Here is a 16403-nt window from a genome sequence, read left to right on the forward strand (position 1 = left end):
TTATTTTTGTGGTGAGAGTGTGAATATTTGATGTCTCTTTCTTTGGTGTGAGCAGGCTGTTATCCCCAGGGTGCTGAGTGTGCTTCCACGGAGAAGGTGGCAATGGATAGGGCTAGTATTCAGTGCCTAGTTGCTGAGCTTTTAAAAGCAGCAAGGACCTGCAGGAAGGTGGCACAGCTACTCTAGGTTGCAGGGCCCTGGGAAGTAGTAATGAGCCTTAGGCAGATTTGCAGTGTGCCCAGAACATTTGGCAGTGGGAGCAGCAGGGTGTGTGAGTTCCCAGGGGAGTGATAGCAACAACAGGTAGTGTTCAATCGCAGTGCCCTCCTCTGAGGTAATTGGAGCGCAAGTGGTGACTGTCCAGGAACCCCTAGTAGCAGTGGACCACGCCCACCTCTGGAGTCAGTTATAACTCTGGTGGTTTGCCCCTGCCCCCTTCAGACCATGCAAGAAGCATCCCATCTCACTTAGCCCACACAGGAGGTGCTGCAACAGCTGCTTCTAGTTGCAGGATCCTGGAAAGTGACAGAGATCAAGTGTGTGGGCACTGCCCAGAGAATTCGGCAGTTGCAGTAGAAGGGCCAATGTGCTCCCAGGGGTGCAAGAGCAACAACAGGTGATGTTTGGTCACAGTGCCCTCCTCTGTTGTGCCCTTGAGGTGATTGGGGCCACAAGTGGTGCCTGTTCACAGACCCCTAGTGGTGGCGGGCCACATCCACCATTGGATAACTGCAGTGGTTTGCCCCCACCACCTGTAGACCCTGCAAAAAGCACCTGTTCCGCTTAGCCCCACAGAAGGTGTAGCACCAGCTGCTCCTAGTTGTAGGGTCCTGGGAAGGGACAGTGATCAAGCAATAACATGTGGTGAGAGGAATAACATGTGGTGCTTGGTTGCAGTGCCCTCTGTTTTTTTTTTTTTTTTTTTTTTTGGCTAAAACCTGAGATGACTGTGGCTGCAAGTGGAGCCCACACACAGGTCCCCACTGGTGGCAGGCCACGCCTCCCTCTGTTTTCAAGAGGACTGCTTCAGTCAGTCCCTGCCACTTGTAGATCATGCAAGAGGCACCATGTTACACTTAGCCCCCTGCTGTCCTTAGCCCACACAAGAGGTGCTTGCCACCTGTAGCCTGCACAAGAAGTGCCCTGTCTCCCATAGCCTGAGCAAGTGGCTTCTGCCACCCATAACCTGCACCAAAGATGTCCCGCCTTCTGTGAGCCCATGTGAATGTACAGGGTGATTCCTATGGCAGTCTACCCTTCTTGCTCTCGCCCTTCCCAACAATGGCACCTTGCTTCTCCTACAGGCCCAGACCTCCTCCCAGGTTCCCTCTGCCACGGCATTCCACTTCTAAGCCCGTAGCAGACCACTCCCCCGCCCATGACACAGTGCTCCTTAGCCCCTTAGGCTGTCCGCACACAGCCAACCCTAGTCCTCTTCTCAGGACTGACCTCCGGAGCCTAAGTCTCAGTGCCCAGCTCCCACCCGAGTGTCTCAGGCTGTGGTGTCCCAGGCAGTAGTGCAGATGATCTGTGCAGCTCACACTCAACTTACCCTCCTCAGTCCAGCTGCTGCACTTTTCTAGGTGACTTTGAGCTCCCTCCATCTTGGCCAATCTCCCTGTGGATTAGGTGGTTTCCCAGGATATGGGATCCTTTTCACTTTCACAGCTCAGGAATGCTAGTCACGTACCAATTCCTTCTCTCTCTCTGTCTTTTTTTCTTTTGTTCTATCCAGTTATGTCAACAGTTTCTTAGCCTTTTTGGAGGATTAAATTGTTCTGCCAGTATTCGGTAGATGGACTGTGTGAGTGGTTGTGCATGTAGATGTGTTTTGTTGGTATGTTTATGGGAGAAGGTAAGCACGATGTCTTACTCCTTCACCATCTTGATATGTCTCCAGAATTGTTTCCTTGCTGTGAGGTATTTCTAGTTCTTTGAGTATTTCGCAAGCAAATATATCTTCAGTTATGTATTTTAAATATATATTCTTCTAGTCTGGGCTGGGCTTTCCACACTTTATTTTTCATTGTTTTATTTTTTATTGTGATGCTCATCTTTTTTTAATTACACAATGAATTTTATTAAATTTATAGTTGTAACAACAGTCTAACAACCAAATTTTATAGTATTTCTATCCCAAACCCTTAGTGCATTCCCTCACCCCCCACCCTGTCTCATTTGGAAACCGTAAGTTTTTCAAAGTCTGTGAGTCAGTATCTCTTCTGCAAAGAACTTCATTGTGTCCTTTTTTTAGATTCCACATGTTACTGATAGCATTTGGTGTTGGTGTCTCACTGTCTGACTGACTTCACTTAGCTTGGTAATTTTTAGGTCCATCCATGTTGCTGCAAATGCCATAATTTCTTCCCTTTTAATGACTGAGTAATATTCCATTGTATATATGTACCACATCTTCGTTATCCACTCTGTTGATGGGCATTTAGGTTGTTTCCATGTCTTGGCTGTTGTATGTAGTGCTACAATGAACATTGGAGTACACGTGTATTTTCAAGTCATAGTTTTTTCTGGATAGATGCCCAGAAGTGGGATTGCTGGATCAAATGGTAGTTCTATTTTTAGTTTTCTGAGGAATCTCCATACTGTTTTCCACAGTGGTTGCACCAATTTACATTCCCACCAACAGTGTAATAGGGTTTCTTTTTCTCCATACCCTCTCCAGCACTTATTGTTTGTAGTTTTTTGGATGATGGCCATTCTGGCTGGTGTAAGGTGGTACCTCACAGTGGTTTTGATGTGCATTTCCCTAATAGTGAGTGATGTTGAACAACTTTTCATGTGTTTTTTGGCCATCCATATGTCTTCTTTGGAGAACTGTCTATTTAGATCTTCTGCCCATTTTTTTGATGGGATTGTTTGTTTTTTTGGCATTGAGCTGCAGAAGGTGTTTATAAACTTTGTAGATTAATCCCTTGTCAGTCGACTCATTTGCAAATGTTTTCTCCCATTCTGTGGGTTGTGTTTTCATTTTGCTTAGGGTTTCCTTTGCTGTGCAGAAACTTTTAAGTTTAATTAAGTCCCATTTGTTTATTTTTGTTTTTATTGTCATTACTCTAGGAGGTGGATCTGAGAAGATATTGCTGTGGTTTATGTCAGAGAGTGTTTGGCCTATGTTTTCCTCTAAGAGTTTTATAGTGTCTGGTCTTAAGTCTAGGTCTTTAATCCATTTTGAGTTTATTTTCATGTATGGTGTTAGGAAGTGTTCTGATTTCATTCTTTTAAATGTGGCTGTCCAGTTTTCCCAGCACCCCTTATTGAAGGTGCTGTCTTTTCTCCATTGTATGTTCTTGCCTCCTTTGTCATAGATTAGATGACTGTGAGTGTGTGGGTTGAATTCTGGGCTTTCTATCATGTTCCACTGATCTGTATTTCTGTCTTTGTGCCAGTACCACAAGGTTTTGATGACTGTAGCTTTGTTGTATACTCTGAAGTCCGGGAGCCTGATCCCTCCAGCTCCATTTTTCTTTCTCAGGGTGGCTTTGGCTATTCTGGGTCTTCTGTGCTTCCAAACAAACCTGAAAATATTTTGTTCTAGTTTTGTGGAAAATGTCCTTTGTACTATGATAGGGATTGCTTTGAATCTGTAGGTTGCCTTGGATGGAATAGTCATTTTGATAATATTGACTCTTCCAATCCACGAGCCTGGTATGTCTTTCCACCTGTTTGTGTCGTCTTTGATTTCTTTCATCAGTGTCTTATAGTTTTCAGAGTACAGGTCTTTTGTCTCGTTAGGTAGGTTTATTCCTAAGTATTTTACTCTTTTTGATGCGTTGGTAAATGGGATTGCTTTCCTAATTTCCCTTTCTAATCTTTCATTGTTAGTATATAGAAATGCAGTCAATTTCTGTGTATTAATTTTGTATCCTGTGACTTTGCCAAGTTCATTGATGAGCTCTAACAGTTTTCTGGTAGAGTCTTTAGGATTCTCTAGGTATAGTATCCTGTCATCTGTAAATAGTGATAGTTTTACTTCTTCCATTCCAATTTGGATTCCTTTTATCTCTTTTACTTCTCTGATTGCTGTGGCTAGGACTTCCAAAACTATGTTGAGCAGTAGTGGCGAGAGCAGACATCCTTGTCTTGTTCCTGATCTCAGCGGGAATTCTTTCAGCTTTTCACCATTGGGAATGATGTTAGCTCTGGGTTTGTTGTACATGGCCTTTTCTGTGTTGAGGTAGGTTCCCTCTACAGAAACCCCACTTTCTGAAGGTTTTTTTTTTTTTTTTTTTTTTTAATCAGAAATGAGTATTGGATTTGGTCAAAAGCTTTTTCTGTGTCTATTGAGAGGATCATATGGTTTTTATTCTTCAGTTTGTCAATGTGGTATATCACACTGATTGATTTGCTGATACTGAAGAATCCTTGTATCCCTGGGATAAATCCCACTTGATGATGATGTCCAATGCTTTTAATGTATTATTGTTTTCAGTTTGCTGGTATTTTGTTGAGAATGGTTGCATCTATGTTCATCATTGATGATATTGGCCTGTGATTTTCTTTTTTGTGGTATCTTTGTCTGGTTTTGGAATCAGGGTGATGGTGGCCTTATAGAATAAGTTTGGGAGTCTTCCTCTGCAATTTTTTGGAATAGTTTCAGAAGGATAGGTGTTAGCTCTTCTCTAAATGTTTGTTAGAATTTGCCTGTGAAGCCATCTGATCATGGACTTTTGTTTGTTGGAAGTTTTCTTAATCACAGTTTCAGTTTCAGTACTTGTGGTTGGTCCATTCATTTTTCTATTTCATCTTGGTTTAGTCTTGGAAGACTGTACTTTTCTAAGAATTTGTCCACTTCTTCTAGGTTTTCCATTTTATTGGCGTATAGTTGCATATAGTAGTCTGCTAGGATCCTTTATACTTCTGTGATGTCCATTGTTACTTCTCCTTTTTCATTTCTACTTTTATTGATTTGAGGCCTCTCTCGTTTTTTCTTGATAAGTCTGGCTAAGGGTTTATCAATTTTGTTGATCTTTTCAAAGAACCGTCTTTTCTTTTTATTGATCTTTTCTATGGTTTTCTTCATTTCTGTTTCATTGATTTATGCTCTGATCTTTATGATTTCTTTCCTTCTGCTAACTTTAGGTCTTGGATGTTCTTCTGTCTCTATCTGCTTTAGATTTACAGTTAGGTTGTTTATTTGAGCTTTTTCTTGTTTTCCTGAGGTAGGCTTATATTGCTATAAATTTCCCTCTTAGATCTGCTTTTGCTACTTCCCATAGGTTTTGGAGTGTTTTTTCTTTGTACTCATTTGCTTCTAGGTATTTTTTAATTTCCTTTTTTATTTCTTCAGTGATCCATTGGTTGTTTAGTAGCATGTTGTTTAGTTTCTGCATGTTTGTGGTTTTTGCAGTTTTTTTCTTGTTGTTGGCGTCCAGTCATATAGTGTTGTGTTCAGAAAAGATGCTTGATTTGATTTCGGTTTTCTTAAAGTTACTCAAACTTGATTTGTGACCCAGGATGTGATTAATCCTAGAGAATGTTCCATGTGCGCCTGAAAAGAATGTGTATTCTGATGCTCTTGGATGGAATGTCCTATAAATATCTATTAAGTACATCTGGTCTAATGTTTCATTCAGGGCCTATGTTTCCTTATTGATTATCTGTCTGGATGGATCTGTTCATTGTTCTAAATGGGCTGTTAAAGTCCCCTGCTATTATTGTGTTATTGTCAGTTTGTCCTTTTAAGGTTGTTAGCAGTAGACTTATATATTGTGGTGATCCTGTGTTGGGTGCATAAATATTTAAAATTGTTGTATCTTCTTCTTGGATTCTTTGATCATTATGTAATGTCCTTCCTTGTCTCTTAAAATGTTCTTCATTTTAAGGTCTATTTTGTCTGATATGAGTAGTGCTACTCCAGCTTTCTTTAGATTTCCATTTGCATGGAATGTTTTCTTCCATCCTCTATTTGAATTTGCATGTGTCCCTAGAAGTGAAATGGATCTCTTGAAGACAGTATATGTATGGATCTTGTTTTTGTATCCTTTCAGCCAGTCTATATCTTTTGGTTGGGCATTTATTAGTCCATTAACATTTAAGGTAATTATTATTATTGTTGTTATTATTATTATTATTTTGTCTCTTTGCCTTTTCTAGGGCCACACCCATGGCATATGAGGTCCCAGGCTAGTTGTCTAATTGGAGCTGTAGCCACTGGCCTATGCCAGAGCCACAGCAACGCAGGATCCGAGCCACGTCTGCAACCTACACACAGCTCACGGCAATGCCAGATCCTTAACCCACTGAACGAGGCCAGGGATCGAACCCACGACCCCATGGTTCCTATTAGGATTCGTTAACCACTGAGCCATGATGGGAACTCCTAAGGTAATTGTTGATATGTACATTCTTATTGCCATATTATTAACTGTTTTGGATTTGTTTTTGTTGCTCTTTTTTCTTCCCTCCTTCTCTTGTTCTCTCCTCTTGTGGTTTGATGACTATCTTTTGTGTTGTAGTTGAGTTGATTTTTCTTATTTGTTTGTATATCAATTGTAGAGTTTTGGTTTGCAATTGCCCTGAATGTTTGATATAGGAATCTATGTAAATATGAGATTGTTTTAAGTTGCTGGTCTCATAATTGCAAGTGCATCTCCAATGTCCTGCATTTGTACCCTATTCTTCCACAATTTCTGATTTTGGTAGCATACTTGTGGCTGGATGATTTCCTGCCTTTACTGTATATATGCTTTACCTGTGAGCCTTGTCATTTGTGCATTTTTGTTTCTATTTGTGGCCTTTTCCTTTTACTCTAGAGAAGCTCCTTTAGTATTTGTTGTAAAGCTGGTTTAACATTGCTGAAGTCTGTTAGCTTTTGCTTATTTGTAAAGCTTTTGATTTCTCCTTCAAATCAGAATGAAAGCCTTGCTGGGTAATGTAATCTTCCGAGGTTTCTTCTTTCATCATGCTAAGTATTTCGTGCCACTCCCTTCTGGCCTACAGAGTTTCTGCTGAAAAATCTGCTAATAACCTTATTGGAATTCCCTTGTATGTTATTTGCTTCTTTTCACTAGCTTCTTTCAGTATTTTCTCTTTGTCTTTAATTTTGGTCAGTTTGATTAATATGTGTCTCAGGATGTTCCTCCTTGGGTTTATTTTATATAGTACTCATGCTTCCTGGATTTGAGTGAGTGCTTCCTTTCCCATGTTAGGGAAGTTTTCAGCTATTATCTTTTCAAATATTTTTTCTGTCCCTTTCTCTCTTCTCTTCTCCTTCTGGCACCCCTGTAATAAGCAGTTGTTGGTGTATTTAACATTTTCCCAGAGTTCTCTGAGACTGTCTTCATTTCTTTTCAATCTTTTTTCTCTTTTCTATTCCGCATCCGTGATTTCCACTAGTCTGTCCTCCCCCTTGCTTATTCACTCTTCTGCCTCCTGTATTCTGCTCTTGGTTGCTTCTAATGAATTTTTTATTTCAGTTATTGTGTTTTACATCTCTGTTTGCTTAAGTTTTATTCTTGTATTTCTTTGCTCCGTGTTTCTTATTAATTATCAGTCTTTGCCTCCAGTTTATTTCCAGTGTCTTGCATCATCTTCAGCATCATCAGTCTAAAGTCTTTTTCCTGGAGGCTGATAATCTCCAGATCACTTAGCTGTTTTTCTGTTTTGTTTTGTTTTGTTTCTTTCTCCCTTGTCTGAGTTATAGGTTTCTGTCTTTTCATTTTTTTAGGTTTTTGGCATGGTGTCCTTTTTGCAAATGATAGAGTTGCAGCCTCTCATACTTCTGATTCTGCCCCTCTTGTGGCTGAAGTTAATATGGGGGCTAGCTGTAGGCTTCCCAATGGGAGGGACTGGTGCCTGCCCCGGGGTAGGTGGGTCTGATTCCTATCCCTCTGGTGGGTGAGGCTTTGTCTCTGGGTGAGATTAGAGGCAGCTGTGTGCCTGGTGGTGGGGTGCCTTTAGGCAGTGTCTTCACTGATGGGGCTGTGATCCCACCTGAATTATTGTTTGGCCTGGGGCTTCTCAGTGCTGATGGGTGGGGCCAGATTTTTCCAAAAATGGCCACCTCCAGGGAAACACACACTGATGAATATTCCCAAGAGCTTTGCTTCCAATGTCCTTCCCCCACAACAAGCCACAGTCACCCCCTGTTTTCCCAGGCAATCCTCCAAGAACTGCAGTCATGTCAGTCCCAAATTCCTGTGGAGGCTTTGCTTTGTCCTGGTGCGAGTGCACATGAAAGCCTTGTGTGCCCTTCAAGAATGGGGTCTCCCATTCCCCCAGTCCTGTGGAGCCCTTCACACAACCCTCACTGGCCTTCAATGCCAGATGCTCCGGGGGCTCTTTCTCCCAGTGCCAGGCCCGCAGGCATTGGAATGTGATGGGCTCAGAACTCTAATTCCTCTTGGTGAGTCTCTGTGATACAGTTACTTTCCTGTCTATGGGCCTCCCACTCGGGAGGTATGGAGTTGCTTATGTCACATAATGGCCCCTCCTACCTCTTGATGTGGCCTCCTCTTTGTCTTCTGGAGTAGGATTTCTTTTTATAAGTTTCCAGTCCATTTGGTTGAAGGGTGCTCAGCATTTGGTTTTAATTTTTTGTTTTTAATGAGAGAAGTTGACCTCCAGTCCTTCTGTTCTGCCATCTTAATCCTGTCTGCCAAAGTTCTGCACTCTTTATATATTATCTTTCATGCAACTGACATTTTAAATTTAATAAAATCTATGTCATCAAATTTTTTCCTTCATGGATTGTTCTTTGGTATTGTGTATGAAAAGTAATTACCAAATTATAACTCCCTAAGTTTTCCACTATGATTTTTGTAGTTTTATATTATATTAAGGCAGTGAATGATTTTGAATGAATTTATGTCTAAGGTGCAAAGTTGGTGTCTTTATTTTCTTATGGTTGTCCATTTGTACCCTCATCATTTGTTGATGATGACTAAAGACTAAATGTCTATTTTTTCTGTATTGATGTGCCCTTATTCCTTTGACCAAGGTCAAGTAGCCTGTATCTGCATATGTCTACTAGTGGACCCTCTATTCCATTCCATTTATCTGTGTGTCAGTCTGTTTAAAATACCATTTTCTCTTGATTATTTTAGCTTTCTAGTAAACCCTGAAATTGGGAAGTGTGAGTTCATCAACTTCTTCATCAGCACAGTATTTAAAACAAGTTTGTCCATATCTACGAAATGCTTACTGAGATTTTTATTGGAATTATACTGGATCTTTAAATAAGTTTAAGTAGAATTGTTATCTTAATATTGTGCCTTTTAATTTTAAACAAGGAATATAGAAAAATTGCTTACTTTTTTCATTGCTTTTGAGAATGTTTTGTGTCTTTTCTCTTTTTAAAAAATTTATTCAATTTATTTTAAAAAAAGGTCATCCATATCTCCCTGCCATTCTTTCTTTCTTTTTTAAATTTTATGGCATTTTTTATTACTCAGTTACATTTATAGCTGTACAACAATCATCACAACCCAATTTTATAGCATTTCAAACCCAAACCCCCAGTGCATCCCCCACTCCCCCCACCTGTCTCATTTGGAAACCATAAGTTTTTCAAAGTCTGTGAGACAGTATCTGTTCTGCAAAGAAGTTCATTGTGTCTTTTTTTTAGATTCCCCATGTAAGTGATAGCTTTTGATGTTGGTATCTCACTGTCTGACTGACTTCACTTAGCTTGGTAATTTCTAGGTCCATCCATGTTATCTCCATTGTTTCTTGCAATCACCAGTTCCTTATATATGACCTTGATTTCTTTCTTTTCATATGCTATTTGTCTTTTTCTATTACTTCACTTAGCATAACACCCTCAAGATCCATCAGTATTGTCACAAATGGCAAGATTTCATTCTTTTTTATGAAAAAAAAATTCTGTTATATATCTACCACAGTATTCCATTATGTATCTACCACAATTTCTTTATTCATTCACTCAGCAATGGACACTTAGGATGTTTCCGTATCTTGGTTTTTGTAAATAATGCCTCAGTGAACATGGGCGTGGAGATACGTATTGTCTTTTCAAATTAGTGTTTTCATTTTCTTTGGATAAATACCCAGAAATGGAATTGCTAGATCATGTGGTCGCTCTACTTTTAATTTTTTGAGGAACCAAAACCTATGTGCTGTTTTTTTCATGAAAGTGTAAATTGCACCAATTTACACTTCTTGCGTATAGTACACATCTCCACATCCTTGCCAAAAATTTTTTTTCTTGTCTTTTGGCTAATAGCCATTCTAATGGGAATGAGGTGATATCTTACTGTGGTTTTGATTTGCATTGTCATGATTAATGATGTTGATTATCTTTTCATGTATCTACTGGCCATCTATATGTCTTCTTTGGAAAAATGTCTATTCAGGTTTTCTGCACATTTTTAATCAAATTGTTTAGTTTTTTTGGCTACAGAGTTGTGTGAATTCTTTTATATTTTGGATATTATACCCTTATCAGAATATAATTTACAGTTTTCTCCCAATCAGTAGGTTGACATTTGATTTTATTGATGGTTTTTTTTTTTTGCTATGCAGAAGCTTTTGCCTTTTTAAGCAATAGGTTACTGAAAAGTAATTTCTTCTCCCTTTTTTTTTTTTTTTTTTTTTTGTCTTTTTAGGGCCACACCTGTGGCATATGGAGGTTCCCAGGCTAGGGGTCAAATTGGAACTGCAGATGCTAGCCATAGCCATGCCAAATCTAAGCTGCATCTGCAACCTACACCACAGCTCACAGCAACACTGGATCCTTAACCCACTGAACAAGGCTGGGATTGAACTTGTGTCCTCATGGATGCTAGTCAGATTTGTTTCTGCTGAGCTACAATTGGAACTCTGAAAAGTAATGTCTTAACTTCAAAGTGTATATAGCTATTTTCTTTTCTTCTTCTTTTTTTTGGTTCTTGATTCTAGCCTAATTGTGCTATTATCAGGTAAGATGTTTTCTTTGGCTTTGCAGGGAGGGAAAACAATTTTCCTGTATCTTCCTAGGTTGTTACCTAAGACCCTATGTAAAAAAATGCAGACTCATAGGAGAAAAACAAACAAGTTTAATATCATGCATACTTTCTGTGTTTGTTAGAGACACCCAGGAAAACTGAATAAAACTCCCCCAAATAGCCCAAGTTGCAATCTTAAATAACATCTTCAGCGAAAGAAAAAAGATGTTGTAGGAGAGAGGGTGAGCAGTTATGAGAAGTTACCAGGAAAAGCATAGTAAGTAAGAGTGAACTTATATAAGTTACAGGTGTATAGTATAATGATTCACAACACTAAAGGTTATATTCCATTTATAGTTATTATACAATATTGATTATGTTCCCTGTGTTGTACAGTATATCCCTGTAGCTTATTTTACACTTAATACTTTGTACCTCTTATTCCCCTACTCCTATATTGCCCCTTCCCCCTTCTCACTGGTAACCACTAATGTGTTCTCTGAATCTGTGATTCTGCTTCTTTTTTGTTGTATTCACTAGTTTGTTGTATTTTTCAGATTCCACATATAAGTGATAGCTGAAAAATACTTGTATAGTGTTTGACAGTATTTGTCTTTCTCTGCCTGACATATTTCACTTAGCATAATGCCTTCCAAGTCCATCCATGTTGCTAAAAATGGCAAAATCTTTTTTATGACTGAGTAGTGTTTCATTTGTATGCGTGTGTGTATATGTACTTTACACAGTGGATGTTTGTCACTGTACACGACCATGTGTGTATATCTATATATGTGTGTATATATATGTATATATATATGTATGCATATATACCTACACACATATACACACATAGATGTGCACACACACACGACTAAAGAATATATATGTGTGTGTGTATAAATATGTATATATGGTGTGTACATATACACACCACATCTTTTTTAGCCATTCATCTGTTTATAGACACTTAGGTTGTTTCTTTATCTTGGCAAGTGTAAATTACTCTGCTGTGTACATTGGAGTACATGTATCTTTTTGAGTTAATGTTTCATTTTGTTTTCAGATATATACTCAGAAGTGGAATTGCTGGGTAATAGGGTAGTTCTGTTTTAAGTTTTTTGATAAAGCTTCATATTGTTCCGCAGTGGCTGTGCCAGTTTACATTTCCACTAACGGTATACAAGAGTTTCCTTTTCTTCACATTATTGCCAACATTTGTTATTGGTGTTCTTTTTGATGGTAGCCATTCTGATAGTTATAAAGCGATATCTCAGGGTGGTTTAGATTTGCATTTCCCTGATGATCAGTGATGTTGCACATCTTTTCATGTGTCTGTTGACCATCTGCATTTCCTCTTTGGAAAAATGTCTATTCAGTACTTCTGTCCACTTTTTAACCAATTTTTTGGGTTTCTGGTTTTTGGTTTTGATATTGAGCTGTTTATATATGTTGGATATTAACCCCTTATCAGTCATATCATTTGCAAATTTCTTTTCCCATTCAGTAGGGTTTTTTCAGTCAATGGTTTCTTTTGCTATGCAAAACCTTTTAAGTTTAATTAGGTCCCATTTGTTTATTTTTAGTTTTATTTCTTTTGCCTTGGGAGATGGATCCAAAAAAATATTGCCACTGTTTATATCAAAGAGTTTTCTGCCTTTGTCTTCTTTTAGGAGTTTCATAGTATCCAGTTTTACATTTAGGTCTTAAATCCATTTTTAGTTTATTTTTGTATATGGTGTTAGAGATGTTCTAATTTCATTCTTTTACATGTACCTGTCCAGTTTTCCCAAGACCACTTATTGAAGGTTCTATTTCTCCATTGTATTCTTGCCTCCTTCATCACTGATTCATTGATTCTTATTGTGTGGGTTTATTTCTGGGCTCTCTATCCTGTACCATTGATCAGTGTGTATGTTTTTATGCCAGTCCTGTACTATTTTGATTTATGTAGCTTTGTAACCTGAATTTGGGGAGCATGAGTCCACCACTTCAGTTCTTTTTTCTCAAGATTGTTTTGGCTGTTTGGGTTCTTTTATGTTTCTGTACAAATTTTAAATTTATTTGTTCTAGTTCTGCGGAAAATGCCATTGGTATTGTGATAGAGATTGCCTTGAATAGTATGGTCATTTGAACAATATTGATTCTTCCAATGCAAGAACATAGTATACTTTTCCATCTCTCTGTACATCTTTACCTTTTTTCATCAGTGTCTCAATAATAGTTTTTAGAGTACAGGTCTTTTGCCTCCTTAGTAGCTTATTCCTGTGTATTTTATTCTTTTTAATGCTGACAATTTGGATTGTTTCCTTAATTTATTTTTCTTTTGCTTTGTTGTTAGTGTATAGAAATGCAATAGTATTAATGTATATTAATTTTTATCCTGCAACTTTACCAAATTCATTGATGAGCTCTAGTAGTTTTCTGGTGGTTTCTTTAGGATTTTCTGTATGTGCTATATTTAGTTTCATGTCATGGGCAAATGACGATGGTTTTACTTCTTCCTTTGCAATTTGAATACCTTTTATTTCTTTTTCTTATCTGATTGCTGTGCCAGGACTTCCAAAACTATGTTGAATGAAAGTGCCAAGAGTGGGCCATCTTTGTCTTGTTTCTGATCTTAGAGGAAATGCTTTCAACTTTTCACTGTTGAGTATGATGTTAGCTGTGGGTTTCTCACATATGATCTACATTATATTGAGGTATGGCCCCTTTGTGCCCACTTTCTGGAAGGTCTTTATCATAAAATAGATGTGAAATTTCATTAAAAGCTTTTTCTACATTTGTTGAGGTGACTGTATATTTTTCAATCCTTCAATTTGCTAATATAGTGTATCACATTGATTGGTTTGTGGATATTGAAAAATCCTTGCATCCCTCGGAATCCCACTTGAATATTCAGAAACGCAAAAGAGACTTAATTCTTTTAACAGCAAACCACTAGTTTTAAATGTTCCATGTGACTTGAAAGAATGAGTTTTGTGTATTTGCTGAGTGCTATGTTCTTTTATATGCTTCTTGATTCAAATAAAAATATCCTCTTGTACTTAGGGCTATTTTTTTTGGACCTTCTTGTTCATTTTCTCTTGTCCTTTCCTGCTTAATTTGAGTGTTTTGTCCTACAGTTTCTCCTCGGCTTGAAGGTTTGTCCTGAAAGGGAATTTCAGAATATCTTAACTTCCAAAAAATTATGATTACAGCCTTATCTTTCCAACTCTTTTCACTTCTAGTTGCAGAAATAAAAAATGTATGTAGAGAATATTTTTTTGACTTCTAGTAACTGAAGAGCAAGTCAGGAGAGACTGAGAATTAAAGTTTATAGGATCAGAAAAATTAGTTCTTTGTAGTGTTCTTTTGCCCATTGGTAGTGGCTCTCTGGCTTAACTGTATAGAGTAGCCTAGTCTTAAATTCTAAAATGATATGTTGAATTTGATGATTCATTTTATTTTGAACAGCAACAGAGACTAGTAGTTTTGCATTAGATATATCAAATAATACCTGTTTTATTTCTACTTTTCAAAAAATTGAATGTTACCTAATGAACTACAAATTGATTTTTCTGTTTCAGATCATGAAGTTCTTAGGCAAAATCAAATGGAAAATGATTCCAAATGTTCATCTATACAGGTATGTAAATTAAATTGAGGTCTAACAAACTAAATTCAAATGGTTATAAGTTTATCTACATGAATATGAATGCAAAATAAATTCTGTTTAAGATTATTCCATGTGAAGTTGCCTAGAGTACTTTGAAATTTTGCTTACGACTTTGTTTCTTGAAAAGAAGGGACTTGTTCTTGTTTAGTGACTATAAATTCTTTGACCATAGGAATTGCTTTTTTCCCCCCAAAGTTGGACTTATATGTTATGTATGGTGTTAAAATGAAAGTTGGACTTTTCCAACATCCTAAAATTTTTTTCCAAGAACATCTACTTGTAAACTTTAACTTTTTGAATTCTCATTAATTATAGCAGAAGCATAAACTAACTCAAAACAGTAAATAATACATGACATTGTTTTAATATTGAGGAGGTGTAGTTTTAATTTAAATACTGTGTTTAAAATTTTTTTGTGACCAATAGGGTATACTTACTGGTGGACTCTTGAGTTACAGGATATTAAAAGAAAAAAATAGGTCCTAAATTAGTGGTAGCTCACTACTGAATCTATAAAGAAGTGTTTTGCTTTTTACATAAATGAATCTTGTAATTAATATTGAAGTTGCTTTTAAGGTAGTAATAGGAAGTTGTTTTTAAGATACTAGGTGATATAGACTCTCACAATCCAACAGGCTTTAAATTTTGCTTAGATTCTTAGATTCTTTTGTTTTTGCTTGATATCATATAAAATATACCTGAAGGGAGGATTCAAACAAAAGATTGCTTTTAAAGCCTGAGAAGACCTCAGGTTATGGTATTGCATTGTATCTACTAGAATCTGTGGCTGACTTAATTATAAAAGAATGTTATTAACAGATAAGATAATGATTCTAGACTGCCTTTAGATGCACCTGCATTATGTATTGTGGTTATAATTAATTAAAGCATGATGGTAACATCCCAAGTAGGGACAAGTTTTCTCTTGCTTAATAGTGTAATTATAGTTCCTTTAATTCTTTGACGTGTACATTTTTCTCTTACTTGTACTTTTCTGTAATCATGCAATCAAATCTTGTTAGTATATTGTTACTACCTAAGATTCCTCTGCAGTTTACCATCTCCTTAGAACATCTTGCTGTCTCAGGACGTCAATCCCCATGGGTCTTACCTTTTACTGCATAGTTTGAGCTAGTGAAAGGGGAGGTGATTACAAGAGCCTAAAAGGAAGTTTAATCTGCTTTCTGGTGGAAAGGTTCATATACCTGGCCATATTTAGTCCATCATTGGGGTTTTTCACCTTGCAAACATTTTTATTTCTGATGAAAATGCTCAGGAGGAAATTCTTTTTTGTGTTTTTGTTTTCTGTTTGTTTTGTAGTAAAAGAAGACATAAGAGTAGGAGTTAAACCATTTGTAATCAGAGAGTAAATGGCACCCAGGAGCACTGGTGGAGATCTCTTGTAACTTTAGTTGTTGCTGCTAGCAACAGAAATTCTTTGTGAATTTGTTTTCCCTTTTTGTTCAGCTGTGTTTCCCAAGTTCCTAGAGCAATTCTAGTTAGATACTCAATGAATATTTGTCGAATCGATGAAACACCTCTATCATTCCTCTTCTTCATTCTACCTACTTATCTTCCGAATCATTTGAGTCTCTGTGACAAATCGAGTGAAAGTAGAGATGTAAAAAGTCATGATGAGCTTGGAAAATACAAATAGTTAATGCTTTTTAGTTCTATTTTTTCAAGATAAAATCTCAATGAACTATTCCTTCTTTCTCACACTAGGTACCACGAAATTCCCAGGACTTGTGTTAAATGGGCATATTTTATGAAACCCTTTTCTAATTTTGAAAAAAAAGAAAAGCTGCAAGAGTTTAGTATTTATGTCTTATATTATGTCAGACCTT

At 37.4% G+C, this 16403-nt stretch overlaps 1 protein-coding gene across 6 annotated transcripts in view; it reads left to right on the top strand.

The window, feature by feature from the left end:
* Positions 1 to 16403, top strand: part of SCLT1 (sodium channel and clathrin linker 1) — a 249657-nt gene that overhangs the window by 13874 nt on the left and 219380 nt on the right. For all 6 annotated transcript variants that reach the window (XR_002346423.1, XM_021100692.1, XM_013989334.2 and 3 more), the window contains exon 2: positions 14468 to 14526. Coding sequence is in view for 5 of the 6 variants with exons in the window: in XM_021100692.1 (XP_020956351.1) it covers positions 14468 to 14526 (59 nt within the window). In the remaining variant the exon portion in view is untranslated. The remainder of the gene's footprint in view (positions 1 to 14467; positions 14527 to 16403) is intronic.

The sequence above is a fragment of the Sus scrofa genome, chromosome 8, assembly GCF_000003025.6.
Source record: "Sus scrofa isolate TJ Tabasco breed Duroc chromosome 8, Sscrofa11.1, whole genome shotgun sequence".
In the NCBI taxonomy this organism is placed as follows: Eukaryota; Metazoa; Chordata; class Mammalia; order Artiodactyla; family Suidae; genus Sus; species Sus scrofa.